The sequence below is a fragment of the Petromyzon marinus genome, chromosome 61, assembly GCF_048934315.1.
Source record: "Petromyzon marinus isolate PM22_M1 ecotype Great Lakes invasive population chromosome 61, UKy_Petmar_22M1.pri1.0, whole genome shotgun sequence".
Taxonomy (NCBI): domain Eukaryota; kingdom Metazoa; phylum Chordata; class Hyperoartia; order Petromyzontiformes; family Petromyzontidae; genus Petromyzon; species Petromyzon marinus.
In genome coordinates, this window is record NC_133727.1 from 5393599 (window position 1) to 5411177 (window position 17579).

General features: G+C 55.8%; 1 protein-coding gene across 1 annotated transcript in view; it reads right to left on the reverse strand.

The window, feature by feature from the left end:
- Positions 1-277: 277 nt before the first annotated feature.
- TDRD3 (tudor domain containing 3) overlaps positions 278-17579 on the reverse strand; it is a 319274-nt gene continuing 301972 nt past the window's right edge. The window contains exons 17-19 of the mRNA XM_076053389.1: positions 16293-16418; positions 4432-4574; positions 278-1262 (exon numbers count right to left, since the gene is read on the reverse strand). Of these exons, the coding sequence (XP_075909504.1) occupies positions 1259-1262; positions 4432-4574; positions 16293-16418 (273 nt within the window). The 3' untranslated portion in view covers positions 278-1258. The remainder of the gene's footprint in view (positions 1263-4431; positions 4575-16292; positions 16419-17579) is intronic.

The window sequence follows — 17579 nt, forward strand, 5'->3', positions numbered from 1 at the left end:
AAAAAACGTCGGACTAATTCAACACGACCACGGGGAGTGAGCGAGAGAGGCCTCCTGAACTCGAAATGCACAGCAGCAGGTGTCAGGGTCGGGATCGAACCCACAAACCTCCTGCACACCCGGCGAGGGAGTTAACAACCTCGACTGATCCCCGTCAAAAGGGAATGTGGAATTCCCACCGGGCAGAGGTCGGCAAGCGTCGCCAACAGAGATGCGCGACAGAGAAAGACCGCGATTCAAAGGAGCCCCCCTTTAACCAACCCACGCATTTCTTCCGCATCATTCGTGTAACTTTATTGAACCTCGTTTAAAAAAAAAAAAACACCGCAATTACATTCCGACCGCGGCTATATCGCTTGTCGCGTCACGAGCAGGACAGCCGGGGGACGGGAGACATTTCCAATCGCAGCTCTCTCGCAGCCCGAGCAAGCGCCGCGCAAACTCCGACCGCCGGCCCGCGAGGACGGGCCTCCGCCGCACCGCCCCTGCGGGTGCAGGTGTCCGTCGAAGGGGTCGAGGCGAACCCCGGGCGAGGCTTTTCTTCGGCGGCGCTACGGTCGCGATCTGCCGGACGTTGCCGGGAACGACGGGCCGAGCGGACGGAACGATGACACGCGGCTGAAGCAGCGGCAGCAGCAGCGGCAGCGGCAGCAGCGGCAGCAGCCGAAGCAACAACTGCAATCCGCCAAAATTAGGTGGACGAGCGAAGCGGGGGGGGGGGAAATAACAGTCGGTCATCGGTGAACGAGACGCGAAAGTTCACCGCAAAAGAGGCGGCCGGGTCTGATCGCAGGCGGCTGACCACCGCGGATTTGAACCCAGGGTCGTCAGCGCCGGCTAACAACTTGGGGACACGGCTGCCCCCCTCCCCTCCCGCCCCCCCCCCCCCCCACCGCCACCGCCTCCAGAGTCCGCCCGGCGTCTCTCACGACTCGGCGAGAGACGGGAAGAGAAAAGAAGAAGAAGAGGAGGACGAAGAAGAAGAAGAGGAAGAAGAAGAACCCCCACCGAGCTGCACGGGGCACGGCACGGCCCTTCAGCTGCACGGCACTCGCGCTGGAAGACAAAGCTGCCCGGGGGGGAGGGGGGGGGGGGGGGGCGAGCGGGGTGGGGGGGGGGGGGCGGGCCCGCGTGTGGTGCGGCTCGGGTCCGGGAGCCTGGTGCGCTCGACACCGCAGGGCTGAGCGGCACCTTGAGGATCTCCCTCTTGCGTCCGCCAGCCCTCACCGGCAACGGCCGCGACTTCTCGAGTCGCCGCTCACCTGTGTGTGTGTGTGTGTGGGGGGGGGGGGGGCAGATTTAAATGTTTTATTTCACCAGGTAAAGAAGGCACACCGAGCTACCGGGTAGATCCTTCGTCACGAGCGACCTGGCCGTCACGAGTGAGAGCTCAACCAAGTGGGTGATCATCGTCATCGTCGTCATCATCGTCGTCATCGTCACGTGGAAATGCACAGCGGCCAAATGACTCTGAAACGCGTGACGTTGCTTCTAAACGTGGCGGGGGAAAAAGCGGAGGACCCCGGGAAAAAATTGGCGCGGCCACGCGGCGGGAGACACGCAAACTCCGAATATACAGCAGCAGGCGTCAGGGTCGGGATCGGTGGTGGTGGTGGTGGTGGTGGCAGTGGTGGTGGCGGTGGTGGCAGTGGTGGCGGCGGTGGTGGCGGCGGTGGTGGCGGTGGTGGCAGTGGTGGCGGTAGTGTGGTGGTGGTGGCGGTGGTGGTGGTGGCGGCGGTGGTGGTGGTGGCGGTAGTGTGGTGGTGGTGGTGGCGGTGGTGGCGTGGGTGATGGTGGTGGTGGCGGTGGTGGTGGCGGTGGTGGCGGTGGTGGCGGCGGCGGTGGCGGCAGTGGTGGCGGTAGTGGTGGTGGTGGTGACAGTGGTGGTGGTGGCGGTGGTGGCAGTGGTGGCGGCGGTGGCGGCGGTGGTGGCGGTGGTGGCAGTGGTGGTGGTGGTGGTGGCGGTGGTGGCAGTGGTGGTGGTGGTGGTGGCGGTGGTGGCGGTAGTGTGGTGGTGGTGCTGCTCAATGGGCCTTCTCCCTTCCCCTATATTTGGAGTTTGCGCGTCTCTCTCTCTCTCTCTCCCCGTGGTCGCGTGGATTTTTCTCTGGCTCCTCCGGATTTTTCCCCTCCACATTTAGAATCGACACCACGCGTGTTGATTTCCCACGTGATGATGATCATGATGATAAGCAACTTGTGAAAGCTAAGGTCCCTTCTTGAAAAGAGTCCTACAGCTCATCGGGGCTTTACCTAGTAAAATAAAAAATAGTTGAATAGTTTGCATGTATATGACAACAGGAGGGCTGTGAATTCATTTTTATTTCTGATTAAAAAAAAAGTAAAAAAAATTAACAACTTCTGAACAAATCGAAGCGTTGCCCTGCATTACGTCGCCGAGATGCATTGTCTGCCCCACCCGTAGAGGACACGGGCGATAATTCACGCGCGGTTTCGGCAGAACAGGGGGCCTGGATTGTGCTCAACATAAACCTAACCCACATTTAAAAACCCATGTTATTTTATTTCGCCGGGTAAAGGCTCACTGAGCTACGTAGCTCTTTTTTGAGAAGCCGCCGGGCTCCTACGATCGCTCAACAAAGCGGGCGGGCACATCGTCATCGTCGTGCGGAAAAGTACAGCGGCCAAATAACTCAAAACGCGACCTCCTGCACACCAGGCGAGGTAGTTAACATCTCCTAGCCACCGTGATGATGATGAGAGAGAGAGACACGCAAACTCCAAATATACAGCAGCAGGCATCGTCAGGGTCGGGATCGAACCCACGACCTCCTGCACACCAGGCGAGGTAGTTAACATCTCCTAGCCACCGTGATGATGATGATGATGAGAGAGAGAGACACGCAAACTCCAAATATACAGCAGCAGCAGGCGCCAGGGTCGGGGTCTAACCCACGACCTCCTGCACACCAGGCGAGGCAGTCAACATCTCACCATGGCTGCTCCCCATGTACGTGCGAGCTTCTTCCGCCCGCATACAACCAAAGCAGAGACGTTAGCAAAGTTGGGGAAAGACAACAAACAATCGCCCATCGTGACAACGACGACAATAACAACAACAACGACAACAACAGCAGCAGCAGTTTGGGTGTCCTGAAAAGGAAACTTTGCCAAACGAAGGCGACGATTTTGGGGTCAACGTCGCTCCTTCCCTCGAGTGCGAGTGGACGTGTCCTAGCAGGGCCCTTGATGTGTGCGTGGTGCGAGTGTGCGGTGTGTGTGCTGTGTGCGTGTGTGGTGAGTGTGTGGTGAGTGTGTGGGTTTGTGTTTGTGTGTGGTGTGCGTGAGTGTGCGGTGTGCTTGTGTGTGGTGCGAGTGTGTGTGTGGTGCGTGTGTGGGTTTGTGTGTGTGTGTGGTGTGTGCGTGCGCGGTGTCAGTGTGTGTGAGAGGCGTGCGTGTGGGTTTGAGTGTGTGTGTGGTGTGTGTGTGTGTGATGTGCATGTGTGTGGTGTGAGTGTGTGTGCAGTGCGTGTGTGGGTTTGTGCGTGCGTGTGTGGTGTGTGTATGGTGTGCGTGGGTGTGTGTTTGTGTGGTGTGCGTGTGTGGTGTGTGTGGAGTGTGTGTGTGGAGCGTGTGTGTGGTGTGCGTGTGTGTGTGGTGTGTGTGTGTGGTGTGTGTGGAGTGTGTGTGCGGTGCGTGTGTGGTGTGTGTGTGGTGTGCGTGTGTGGTGTGTGTGTGGTGTGCGTGTGTGGTGTGTGTGTGGCGTGTGTGTGGAGCATGTGTGTGGAGCATGTGTGTGGCGCGTGTGTGTGGCGCGTGTGTGATGTGTGTGTATATAGCAAGTGGTGTCGGCTGTGTGTGGCGCGTGTTGTGTGATGTGTGTAGCAAGTGGTGTCGGCTGTGTGTGGCGCGTGTTGTGTGATGTGTGTAGCAAGCGGTGTCGGCTGTGTGTGCGTGTTGTGTGTTGTGTGATGTGTGTGTGTAGAAAGTGGTGTCGGCTGTGTGTGGCGCGTGTTGTGTGATGTGTGTAGCAAGTGGTGTCGGCTGTGTGTGGCGCGTGTTGTGTGATGTGTGTAGCAAGTGGTGTCGGCTGTGTGTGTGCGTGTTGTGTGATGTGTGTAGCAAGTGGTGTCGGCTGTGTGTGCGCGTGTTGTGTGTGTGTGTAGCAAGTGGTGTCGGCTGTGTGTGCGTGTTGTGTGTTGTGTGATGTGTGTGTGTAGCAAGCGGTGTCGGCTGTGTGTGGCACGTGTTGTGTGTGTGTGTGTAGCAAGTGGTGTCGGCTGTGTGTGGCGCGTGTTGTGTGTGATGTGTAGCAAGTGGTGTCGGCTGTGTGTGGCGCATGTGTGATGTGTGTGTGTAGCAAGTGGTGTCGGCTGTGTGTGGCACGTGTTGTGTGTGATGTGTGTGTGTAGCAAGTGGTGTCGGCTGTGTGTGTAGCAAGCGGTGTCGGCGGTGCGCAGTGACGTTCACCTGCGCGTGGGCGGGGGCTGGTAGTACTGCACCGTGGGCCGTGCCGAGCGGCGCGAGGTCGCCGCCGTCGCCTCGTCCCCGCCGGCGCTGCTCCTCCTCCCGGCGACCGACCCGCGCCCCGCCGCGCCGTGCCGCTCCGCGGCCTGCCGCACGAAAACCACGGGCACGAGCACAATGGCGGCCGCCGTTCGCCGACGTCACCACGGCGCTTGCGCCAGGCTAGGTGCACGCTGAGGCCAGGCGAAGTGTCGGACGCCCGCCGGCATGGAGGTCACGGGGCAGACCCAGCGGGGCACCCGCTGGGTCGGAGGGCTGAGATGAGTGGCCGATGCACAGCCGACCCCTACCGTGCCAAGCCTCAAACACACACGCTACAACAACAACCGCCATTCGCCGCTAAGTGGCGGTGACGTCACCACGACGTCTGTGCCAGGCTATGTGCACGTTGAGGCCACGTGAAGTGTCGAACGCCCGCTGGCAGGAGGTCACGGGGCAGACCCAGGTGTCACGGGTCGACTGACTGAGACGACTGGCTGATGCACCACCTGTGCCCCCTACTGTGCCAACCTGCTGTGCTTTAGCCACCCGGCGCTCCGCTCGTTGTTGTGAGCGTCGCTCCTCCGCCCTCCGTTGTTGTTGGAGGGCGACTGCCTCCAGCTGCCCAGTAGCGTCCTTCACGAGCCTCCTCCACAGAGGCCGATCTTGACACCGCTGGTACCAGTCATCGGCAAGTCCACTCAGCTCCACGTCCTCCTGTACCACATCACTCCATCTCTTCTCTAGCCCATGCCGCGCCCGTTTTGGCCCCCTCAATCCGGCCGAACAAAAACTGTTTAGGCATGCGGTGGCTGGACACGAGGGCTACGTGACCCAGCCAACGCAGCCACAATCAAAGACAAAGATCCCCCGTGATGCCTCAACGGACTGTTGGGGCAAGCGCTGTTAGCGGAGCAGCGCCTATGAAGGCTAGCGCGGCACACGAGGTCGTGGGCGGCTGGGCGGCCAGCACCGCGCCCGGCCGCCTTTGTCTCCCCAGTCAAACGCCGCAGCAGAAACCCGTGCCATTGTGGGCGGCCACGGAGATCGCTGCATTTCGTCAATTCGCGGCTCCGGCATCCTGGGCCCGTACCCCCGTCTCCGTATTGACGCACGTACGGGATGTTGTATGCGCACGCGCGCGTGTGTGTGTGTGTGTCTGTGTGTGTGTCTGTGTGTGTGTCTGTGTGTGTGTCTGTGTGTGTGTCTGAGAGAGAGGGGAGCGGTAGTGGTAGCGGTTAGCGCTACGCTGCGCTACGAACCTGGCGACCCGGGTTCGATTCCCGCTCACGGCCAACACCCAGTGACGATCATCTGAACCGGTCCCGGGCCTCTCCTAGGTCGACTCAGCCTCAAATGCGTACCTGGTATTGGTGTGTAGTAAACATCGCCACTGGCGAGACAAAGGCGGCCGGGCGTGGTGCTGGCCACCCACCCCCTCGTGTGCCACAGTGCCGGCCTTCATAGGGTGCTCGCTAACAGCACTTGCCCCTACAGTCTGTTACAGGCTACACGGGGGATCTTTGATCTTTGTCTGAGAGAGAGACACGCGGACTTGAAATACGCAGCAGGCATCAGGGGTCGGGATCGAACCCACGACCTTCCTGCACACCAGGCGAGGCAGTCAACATCTCGGCACGCGGGATCTGAACTCCGCGGCCCCTCTCGCCGAAACGTTGCGTGGAGGCCCCGCACAGTGCTTGCACCGCCTCCACCTCCACCGCCACCACCGCCCGCCAAAGGGCTTTGCGAAGCGAGCGAACTCACTCAATGAACACCGTTTTAGTGTTTTGTGTTCAAGCCTCGCGGCGTTATTAGCCTTGAACCCTAATGAAGAATTGATCGTGAATGGAATCGAACTCTCGGTCTCTGCCATTGATTAGAAACAACCGTGGAGCGCTCTCATTGGTCGGTTTTGGTCCCCCCCCCCCATATCCTACCAACCCTACCCCCCCCACCTACCCCCCCCCAACCCAATCCCATGAACCCCCCCCCACTCTACCCCACACACCAACCCTACTCCCACCTTACCCCCACCCACCCTACCCACCCTACCCCCCCACCCAAACTTCCCCACCCTACTCCAACCCCCCCCACCCTACACCTACCCACCCTACTCCCCCCCCTACCCTACTCTCCCCCCCACCCTATCCCCCAACCCACACACCCACCCTACCCCCACCCTACCCAAACCCCCCCCCCCACCCTACCCCCACCAGTGACGTGCGGTGATGTCAATGGCTGGGGAGGTACTGGCTGGTATCAGAGCCAGATTTACACACAGAGGGGGGGCGTGGCATCACGGAGGAGGGCGTGGCATCACGGAGGAGGGCGTGGCATCACGGAGGGGGGCGTGGCATCACGGAGTGAGGCAGATGTGATGGCTGCCTCCCCTGGTGCTTTTTCATTGCAGTTTCACGACGAGACCAGCGAGCCTAAATATCTTTATACACATTCGTAAAATAAGTTACCTGGAGTATGGAAGGCGAGGACAATGAAATTAAGGGGTCTACAAACATTACATTGGTGACGTACTGAGACAGTAACAGGCACGTGCTTATTGCCCGCGCTCCATCCGGTTACTGAGGGGTTGCGCAATCACAGGGGAGGCTGAGCTCGTCGCTGCCTCACCTCTCGTCTCTTCCCGTATTTGCAGCGGAGCTCCGCAAATTTGGCGATTTTGACGATAAAAATTACTGGAATCGTACAGAAATTCACATTTACAACACAGCTCAGTGGGAAAATCTTAATATTTAGTTGATTGTTTTTATTTTTTATTTTTCGTAACAGCGATTTTCATTGGAGTATGACAGTTGGTGAGGCTCTGCCTCCCCTGCCTCCCCTTACCGCACGTCCCTGACCCCCCACACCCTACCCCACTCACCTCCCCACCCTACCCCACCCACCATAACCCCCCACCCAAAGACCAAAGACCCTCCCATATAGCCTTAACAGACTGTAGGGGCAAGTGCTGTTAGCGAGCACCTATGAAGGCCGGAACGGTACACGAGGGGGTGGGTGGCCAGCACCACGCCCGACCGCCTTTGTCTCCCCAGTGGCGATGTTTACTACACACCCGCACCAGGTACTCATATGAGGCTGAGTCGACCCTACTGCACACACCCACCCTAACCCCCCACCCTACCCCACCCTACCCCACCCTACCCCCCCACCCTACCCCACTCACCTCCCCACCCTACCTCACCCACCATAACCCCCCACCCACCCTACTGCACACACCCACCCTAACCCCCCACCCACCCTACCCTACCCCACCCTACCCCCCCACCCTACCCCACCCACCCTAACCCCCCACCCACCCTACCCCCACCCACCCTACTGCACACACCCACCCTAACCCCCCACCCACCCTACCCCCACCCACCCTACTGCACACACCCCACCCTAACCCCCCACCCCACCCTACCCTACCCCACCCTACCCCACCCACCCTACCCCCCCTACTACACACTTCCACCCTAACCCCCAACCCTACCCCACCCGCAAGAGTATGTAGCCACCGCGCGGCGCAATTCACTTAACTTGGTTGGTGTTAACGCCTTAGACGGCACTAGCCCAGAGGCTGACGAGTTTTATTTTAACACGTTGCGGTCACTGTACACACGTTTTGCTCTTCATCCGCACACACAGATCGTGGAAAGTCTCTCGGAAGACAGGCGTCAGCCTGGCGTTAAAATCGCTGCCCAGTAGTCGGTGGAGTGATCGGGCAGAGTCAACCAAGGCACTGTGGATACGTTACACCCACAGAGAGGCCTTCGGTGGCATGTGCAATGGTGACAATGAGAAAAAGAGGTACTCGAATTGAGGCCGCTGGACTACGCGCTGAATTGGACACCTCAAGAGGTGGTGCTCATGGCGCGTTTCTGGGACGTCGTACTTGATCGGTTCCACGCGACAAGCATGCACCTACAGGGAAGGGACATTGACATCTCTGTAGCAGCACAGCTTTTGTCTTCCTTGAGGGATTTTGTGGCGGGGCGGAGAGACCAAGTTTGGGGTTTTTGGAAGGGCAGCCTTAACACATTCGCCTGCGGAGGGAGCTAGTAAGGAACGTTGGGTTGCTCGGTCAATGTTCCAGGGTCAACGGCGGCACCACCACGTGGTGTGTTCAGCACAATATGCCCGACTGTGAGGGCGGGCACGAACCAGCCCCCTCCCCACCCCTCCCACCCCCCACCCAGCCCCCACCGTCCCCACCTAGCCCCTCCCCACCCAGCCCCACCCTCCCTCCCCACCCAGCCCCTCCCCACCCAGCCCCTCCCCCACCCAGCGCCTCCCCACCCAGCCCCACCCTCCCCACCCAGCCCTCCCCACCCAGCCCCTCCCCACCCAGCGCCTCCCCACCCAGCCCCACCCTCCCTCCCCACCCAGCCCCACCCTCCCCTCCCCACCCTCTCCTCCCCACCCAGCCCCTCCCCTCCCCACCCTCCCCTCCCACCCTCTCCCTCCCCACCCTCCCCTCCCCACCCAGCCCCACCCTCCCCACCCAGCCCCTCCCCACCCAGACCCTCCCCACCCAGCGCCTCCCCACCCAGCCCCTCCCCACCCTACCTCCCCACCCAGCCCCTCCCCACCCTCCCCACCCAGCCCCTCCCCACCCTCCCCTCTCCTACCACCCCCACCCCTCCCATTTTTGGATGCACGACGGACGGACGGACACAATAATCCCCTGTGGGCCGGTGGTGGTGTAGTAACCAGGAGGTTCCTACACGGTATGAACGTGACAGGGTGTCACCTCAGTCATACTCTTCGGTTCTTCCGGTAAAGCCACGGCAGGTAGAAGGATTACGATATCACGACGTTTTGATCGCCTACTTGAGCGGGGTTTTTTTGTTGTTGTTGTTTCTGCGGTTGTCACACCTGATGACGATTGCTCGCGTTGCGATCGAAACATCGCGATCCGCTGTTCTTCTACCTACCGTGACTTTGCCGAAATAACCAAAAGAGAGTGGATTCCTGGAGCCACGACAGCTTTCAAATCAAGTCTCTCAGTCAAAATAAGCGCGATCTTCAGCGACGGAGGTAACGCAAAACATTTGCAGATGATAGCTCAGAGCCCGGTGTGACTATTGGGGGGTAAGGGAGAAGTTCAAAATATATATATAAAAAAACATATTTTACGTGGTCATTGATAAGCTAGTGGCACGCCTTGAACATCGCTCGGACGCTTGCAAGCGTTTGAACAGCCTCTTTGGAGTTCTGTTTATGTCAGATCAGGTGTCTAACAGTGATCTCATGGCGGAAAAGGTAACAGGTCCCTGCAGGGTGGGCTGGTAGGAACGTTGGAATTTTGCGCAATTTTATGACATTGTTATACTTCCAAATGTTGGGTGCAATGAGACATATCAAGTCTCTGCGCTGTCTATTGCTGATTTTACACCCAACAGCATGAGATTTCACTTCGTTAAAGTATTGAAAGGGGACGCACGGACGGACGGACACATTAATCTATTGCAGGCTGGTACACTCAGTTTACAACTTCCTTCCTACCAGTATAAATGCACTCCCTCCGCTGCATATCCATCAGACCCGGACATGAAGTTTGCCAACGAACTCATCCAATTCTCAAGTCTTTCACGCCTGACTCTGAGGGTGAGAAGCAGCGCGGCTAAATAGCTCGAGACGTTGCAGGGGGCCACTCAATCTGCTCGTCAGTGTTGTCCCCAATGTTTTTTTTTCACGTGGAACTTGGGATTTCTCCAACTTTGCCGGCGGAAAAAACTGCCAGGGTGAGGCGGACATTTGCCCCTTTAAGGCAGAATAAAAAAAATCGAGCTGCGGAGTAGGGCGTCGCCAAAGACGTCTCAGCTCATTGTCACATGTGTCAATAGAGCCAGACCTTGTAAGACAGCTAGATGTTGACGATCTAGTGGATGGTTTTGCTAGGAGGAAGGCTAGAAAGACACCAATATAGGAAAGCGGGGGGGGGGGGGGGGGGGGCTCCAAAAGACTCAAAACACGTGACCAGGGGTCTCACGGGACCATGATCCGGCTCCGCCTCCACCCACCCTACCCCCCCCCACCACCCTTACCCCCGCCCCCCCCCTCCCCAAGTCCCCTGCTCTCTGCAGACTCCCCGCTGTTTTGAAATCAAAGCGGAATGATTTTTTTTTTATGAAAATGAATGACACGGTGTTCTCTGGATTATAACAAACGGTATTTCTCGCCTGTATTCTCAATCTGGTTGGCGAGCGTGTGCGTGTCTGCGTGTGTACGGGTGCGTGTGTGTGGAGCGGCGGTGTAGCGGTTAGCGCCGCGCTGCGCTACGAACCCCGGCCACCCGGGTTCGACTCCCGCTCACGGCCACCAACACCACCGGTGACGATTATCTGAACCGGTCCTGGGCCTCCCCTAGGTCGACTCGGCCTCAAATGAGTACCCGTCGCCGCTGGGGGAGACAAAGGCGGCCGGGCGTGGTGTTGGCCACCCGCCCCCCTCGTGCGCCGTGCCGGCCTTTACGGGCGCTCGCTAACAGCACTTGCCCCTTACAAGTCAGACTTCTTGGCTTTCTGCCTCGCCATTGGACCCAGGCTTGGTGCTGCCTGGTTAAGCCCCGCGCGGTAGGACGGTGTACTAACCGACACTGCGCACCCCCCCCCCCCATCCAGGGAAAGTGTGCCATCGCACCACCACACTACACACCCGAAGCCCCCTTGGGGGCGATTGGCAAGTGGCGAGCGGGGCCAGGCCTATGCAGCCAGAAGCTCCCAGTCACAGCCCAGCACCAAGGCGGCGGCTACAAGGGTGGTCGTCATGCACTCGGATTCGGCAGGAGTGCACACCGGCAGCTGGAGCTGCGGCTGAGCAGCCCACGAGGATCCACTCTGCTCACCACAAATGCGAAGGGGGGGCTAAAACAAAAAAAAAAAACAGGTGCTCCAAACGTAGCCTGCCTAGCCACATCCTGTACAAGGGGAACGTCAACATAATTGCGGTCTAAACAAAAAAGAAATATAGCCTCAACGTTGCATCGTGGAATGCCAGGACCCTCACAGGCAAACCCGGGCTCACCAACGTCCGCAGCGCCGGACAGCTCCAGTGGCACGCGAACCGAGACGATTTCATCATCCAAATTTGCCGCCTTCGATGAAACTCGTCGGGCGGACGAAGGCCAACTGGCCGAGCTCAGTGGGGGCTACGCCTCCTTTGGGAACGGTAAAACCAGCGCATGAACGAGGCCTGCACGGAGCGGGGTTTGCAATGGACTAGGAGTGCACATTGGCAGCTTGAGCGAGCTCCCAATTGGCATCAATGAGCGTTTTATGAAACTCGCAAAAGACCAAACACGCGACCATCATCGGCACCTATGCACCCACACTGGACCCCGAGGAAGACACCAAGGAGACCCACTGCAGCCGAACTCAACCAAATCCGTCAGGGTACGCCGACAACTGATAAGCCGATTCTCTCTCTCTCTCTTTGGTTTTTTTTTGCGGTAAAGTCACGTAGAAATAATAAAAAAATAAAATTCTATAACAGCATACGACGTTTCGATCGCAACACAAGCAATCATCATCAGGTAGAGGAAACACATAACCGCAGATATATATACAGACCTTAAGTAGGGGGGAATTAACACAGATAAATATACCAGGGGATACAGAGAGACGGAACATCACACGAAATCAAACAGGGTTTAGCAAAATTTGGAAACTATATAAAGCAACACAAACGGTCGGCTAAAACCATGCGTTAATTGTGTTTTAACCGACCGTTTGTGTTGTTTCCAAATTTTGCTAAACCCTGTTTGATTTAGTGTGATGTTCCGTCTCTCTGTATCCCCTGGTATATCTGTGTTAATTCCCCCCTACTTAAGGTCTGTGTATATATCTGCGGTTATGTGTGATAAAGTCACGTAGAATGAGAATAAAATAATAAATTGATAAAATAAAATAACACAATAATATTCTCACGACGTTTCGGCCACAACACAAGCGGCCTTCATCAGGTGAAGGGACGAGACTGTCTGGTAGGACAGCGCCTCAACTTTAGCAACACGGATAGCTACGGGCCCCGTTCAGGCGCTGTCCTACCAGACAGTCTCGTCCCTTCACCTGATGAAGGCCGCTTGTGTTGTGGCCGAAACGTCGTGAGAATATTATTGTGTTATTTTATTTTATCAATTTATTATTTTATTCTCACTCTACGTGGTGACTTTACCGAAAGAACCAAAGAAGATGCTATTATATAATTTTATTATTTATTATTTCTACGCGACTTTACCGAAAAAACAAACAGTAATTCCTACAGTCACAAAAGCACCTAATCATGAGTCTCGTTCGGCGACTTCAATGCTAGGGCTTGGGAGAGACTATCAAACGTGGAGCGGTGTAATTGGTCAAGAGGGAGTTGAAAAGTCCAACTCCAATGTTCACCTTCTTCTTACAACCTGCTCTCAGCATGACCTGACAATCACCAACCACCTTATTCAGGCAGAAGAATAAGCCTCAAGACCTCCTGGTGCCACCCTCGATCACACCAATGGCATTTACTGGACTAACGTGATTGTCAGGAAGCTTGACAGCACGGATGTCCGCATCACCCGTGCCATGATCAATGCAGACGATTGCTGGACTGAACACAGACTAATTCGATCACTGATGACTCTCAAACTAAACCACAAACACATCAACCGACCAAAAATACGGAGGAAAAGACTCAACGTAACCAGACTAAAAGATCCAGCAGCACAGCCCCGGCTGAAATAACAACTAGCTCAAAGACTCACCGAAGCAGGCTTCAGGGAATGTCCACGAGTCGTGGACACAACTGAAGATGGCAGTGAAAACCGGCCGTGAAAACACTGTTTGGCTTCACAGGAAGGAAACAAAAAAAACTTTCGACTGGTTTGATGACAACGACCTGGAAATCACAGGCCTCATCGACGAGAAGCGGAAAGCATTCATCGCCTGGCAACAACACAAACAGTCCAGGCAGGAAAAAAAAAACCCCACAATCGTATAAGGAGGCCAAATCGGAAGTACAAACAAAAACCCGGAAACTGAAGAACAACTGATTCAGAAACGAAGCAGAAGAATTACAACATCTTGCAGATGTCCAATAACCCACGTGCATTAACATTTTTTTTTTAAACAACCAAAGTCTGATACGGATCGTCAAAAGCAGGTGCCTCGCACCACTCCGGTCTAAAGACGGGACAGAAATCTTCAAAGACAAAAATGCAATCATCTCCTGCTGGCGGGGACACTTCAGCGCTCTGTTCGACTGCGACGCCGTTGTAGACGCTTAAATATCCAGTGAGATTCCGCAACGCTCCACCACTGAGGATTTAGCTGGAGAACCAACGATGCTTGAAGAGGCTAAAGCTGTCAAGCATATGAAATAGAACACACCTACCTAGTGGGGACTAGACCAGATTCCTGTTGAGATCTACAAACACGGAGGACGACTCCTACTGGAATAAGTGCGCACTCCCTCACGGCCCGGATCTGGGATGACGAAGACCTTCCGAAACGAACCGAAAGATGCCATCATTGTCGCCGTCTTCAAAAGACGGTGACGAGGCAGACTGCGACCGACTGCAGATTGAACTCCTCTTCTTGGGCACTGCTGGAAAAATACTGGAAGACCTTGGATTGCGAGTAACTTGGTCTGCGAGTGTTTCGCAAGACGAGCAAAAATTGTTAAATAAATATTAATTTGATTAACGAGCGAGGGTCTTGCAATACGAGCAGTGTACGTGTACACGCTTTGTACTGCCGAGCATCACGTGATCACAACTGATATACGAGTGCTTTGGATTACAAACACGTTTCCGGAACGAATTATGTTCACGATCCAAGGTTTTACTGTACTGGCAAGAATCCTACTAAACAGACTTCTGCCACTTGCTGAAAAACTCCTTCCTGGTATCTCTGTATAGGTGGAGTCTCTGTACAGGTGGTATCTCTCTACAGGTGGGGTCTCTGTACAGGTGGTGTCTCTGTACAGGTGGTATCTCTCTACAGGTGGTATCTCTGTACAGGTGGTGTCTCTGTACAGGTGGTGTCTCTGTACAGGTGGTGTCTCTGTACAGGTGGTGTCTCTGTACAGGTGGTATCTCTCTACAGGTGGTATCTCTGTACAGGTGGAGTCTCTGTACAGGTGGTGTCTCTGTACAGGTGGTGTCTCTGTACAGGTGGTGTCTCTGTACAGGTGGTGTCTCTGTACAGGTGGTATCTCTGTACAGGTGGTGTCTCTGTACAGGTGGTATCTCTGTACAGGTGGTGTCTCTGTACAGGTGGTGTCTCTGTACAGGTGGTATCTCTCTACAGGTGGTATCGCTCTACAGGTGGTGTCTCTGTACAGGTGGTGTCTCTGTACAGGTGGTGTCTCTGTACAGGTGGTGTCTCTGTACAGGTGGTGTCTCTGTACAGGTGGTGTCTCTGTACAGGTGGTATCTCTCTACAGGTGGTGTCTCTGTACAGGTGGTATCTCTCTACAGGTGGTGTCTCTGTACAGGTGGTATCTCTCTACAGGTGGTGTCTCTGTACAGGTGGTGTCTCTGTACAGGTGGTATCTCTGTACAGGTGGTGTCTCTGTACAGGTGGTGTCTCTGTACAGGTGGTGTCTCTGTACAGGTGGTATCTCTGTACAGGTGGTATCTCTGTACAGGTGGTGTCTCTGTACAGGTGGTGTCTCTGTACAGGTGGTGTGTCTGTACAGGTAGTGTCTCTGTACAGGTGGTGTCTCTGTACAGGTGGTGTCTCTGTACAGGTGGTATCTCTCTACAGGTGGTATCTCTCTACAGGTGGTGTCTCTGTACAGGTGGTGTCTCTGTACAGGTGGAGTCTCTGTACAGGTGGTATCTCTCTACAGGTGGTGTCTCTGTACAGGTGGTGTCTCTGTACAGGTGGTGTCTCTGTACAGGTGGTGTCTCTGTACAAGTGGTATCTCTCTACAGGTGGTGTCTCTGTACAGGTGGTGTCTCTGTACAGGTGGTGTCTCTGTACAGGTGGTATCTCTGTACAGGTGGTATCTCTGTACAGGTGGTGTCTCTGTACAGGTGGTATCTCTGTACAGGTGGTGTCTCTGTACAGGTGGTGTCTCTGTACAGGTGGTGTCTCTGTACAGGTGGAGTCTCTGTACAGGTGGTATCTCTCTACAGGTGGTGTCTCTGTACAGGTGGTGTCTCTGTACAGGTGGTGTCTCTGTACAGGTGGTGTCTCTGTACAGGTGGTATCTCTGTACAGGTGGTATCTCTCTACAGGTAGTGTCTCTGTACAGGTGGTGTCTCTGTACAGGTGGTGTCTCTGTACAGGTGGTATCTCTGTACAGGTGGTGTCTCTGTACAGGTGGTATCTCTGTACAGGTGGTGTCTCTGTACAGGTGGTGTCTCTGTACAGGTGGTGTCTCTGTACAGGTGGCATCTCTCTACAGGTGGTGTCTCTGTACAGGTGGTGTCTCTGTACAGGTGGTATCTCTGTACAGGTGGTGTCTCTGTACAGGTGGTATCTCTGTACAGGTGGTGTCTCTGTACAGGTGGTGTCTCTGTACAGGTGGTGTCTCTGTACAGGTGGTATCTCTCTACAGGTAGTGTCTCTGTACAGGTGGTGTCTCTGTACAGGTGGTATCTCTGTACAGGCGGTGTCTCTGTACAGGTGGTGTCTCTGTACAGGTGGTATCTCTGTACAGGTGGTGTCTCTGTACAGGTGGTGTCTCTGTACAGGTGGTATCTCTGTACAGGTGGTATCTCTGTACAGGTGGTGTCTCTGTACAGGTGGTATCTCTGTACAGGTGGTGTCTCTGTACAGGTGGTATCTCTGTACAGGTGGTGGCGGGGGTGTGGTGTGGGGGGAGCTCACCTGGGCCCCCGTGGGCAGTGGCTTGATGTTCTTGATGAGCACCTCCTCGTAGTTGCCGTAGTCGGCGAACATGACCACGGCCGTGGGCTGGGTGGGATGCATGTCGTGCACCACGGCGTGGTAATACTGCAGGCAGGCGGAGACACGGCGCGGGGTCACGCACACGCCACCCTCGCCACCCTCGCCACCCTCACCACGCACACCACCCTCGCCACGCACACCACCCTCACCACCCTCGCCACGCACACCACCCCTTGCCACACTCACCACCCTCACCACCCTCGCCACCCTCGCCACCCTCACCACGCACACCACCCTCGCCACGCACACCACCCTTGCCACACTCACCACCCTCACCACCCTCACCACGCACACCACCCTCGCCACGCACACCACCCTCACCACACATGCCACGCACACCACCCTCGCCACCCTCACCACCCTCATCACCCTCACCACCCTCACCACCCTCACCACCCTCGCCACGCACACCACCCTCGCCACCCTCACCACCCTCACCACCCTCATCACCCTCACCACCCTCACCACCCTCACCACCCTCGCCACGCACACCACCCTCGCCACCCTCACCACCCTCATCACCCTCACCACCCTCACCACCCTCACCACCCTCGCCACGCACACCACCCTCGCCACCCTCACCACCCTCACCACCCTCATCACCCTCACCACCCTCACCACCCTCGCCACGCACACCACCCTCGCCACGCACACACCCCTCGCCACCCTCACTACACATGACCCAAAGCGGCACGGCACCTACCCCCACAGGGCTCTGCAGTGTATAGTGTAGTGTATAGTAGTGTATAGTGTATAGTAGTGTATAGTGTAGTGTATAGTGTAGTGGATAATGTAGTGTATAGTAGTGTATAGTGTAGTGTATAGTAGTGTATAGTGTAGTGTATAGTAGTGTATAGTGTAGTGTATAGTGTAGTGTATAGCGTAGTGTATAGTGTAGTGTATAGCAGTGTATAGTGTAGTGTATAGTGTAGTGTATAGTGTAGTGTATAGTAGTGTAGTGTATAGTGTAGTGTATAGTAGTGTAGTGTATAGTGTAGTGTATAGTAGTGTAGTGTATAGTGTAGTGTATAGTAGTGTAGTGTATAGTGTAGTGTATAATGTAGTGTATAATAATCTTGATTTGAAGCTTTCGTGACTGAAGGAATCCATACTCTTTGGTTCTTTCGGTTAAAGTCACGTGGGTTGAACAATAACGGATGACGACGTTCTGATCGCAACGCGAGCAATCGTCATCAGGTGTGACAA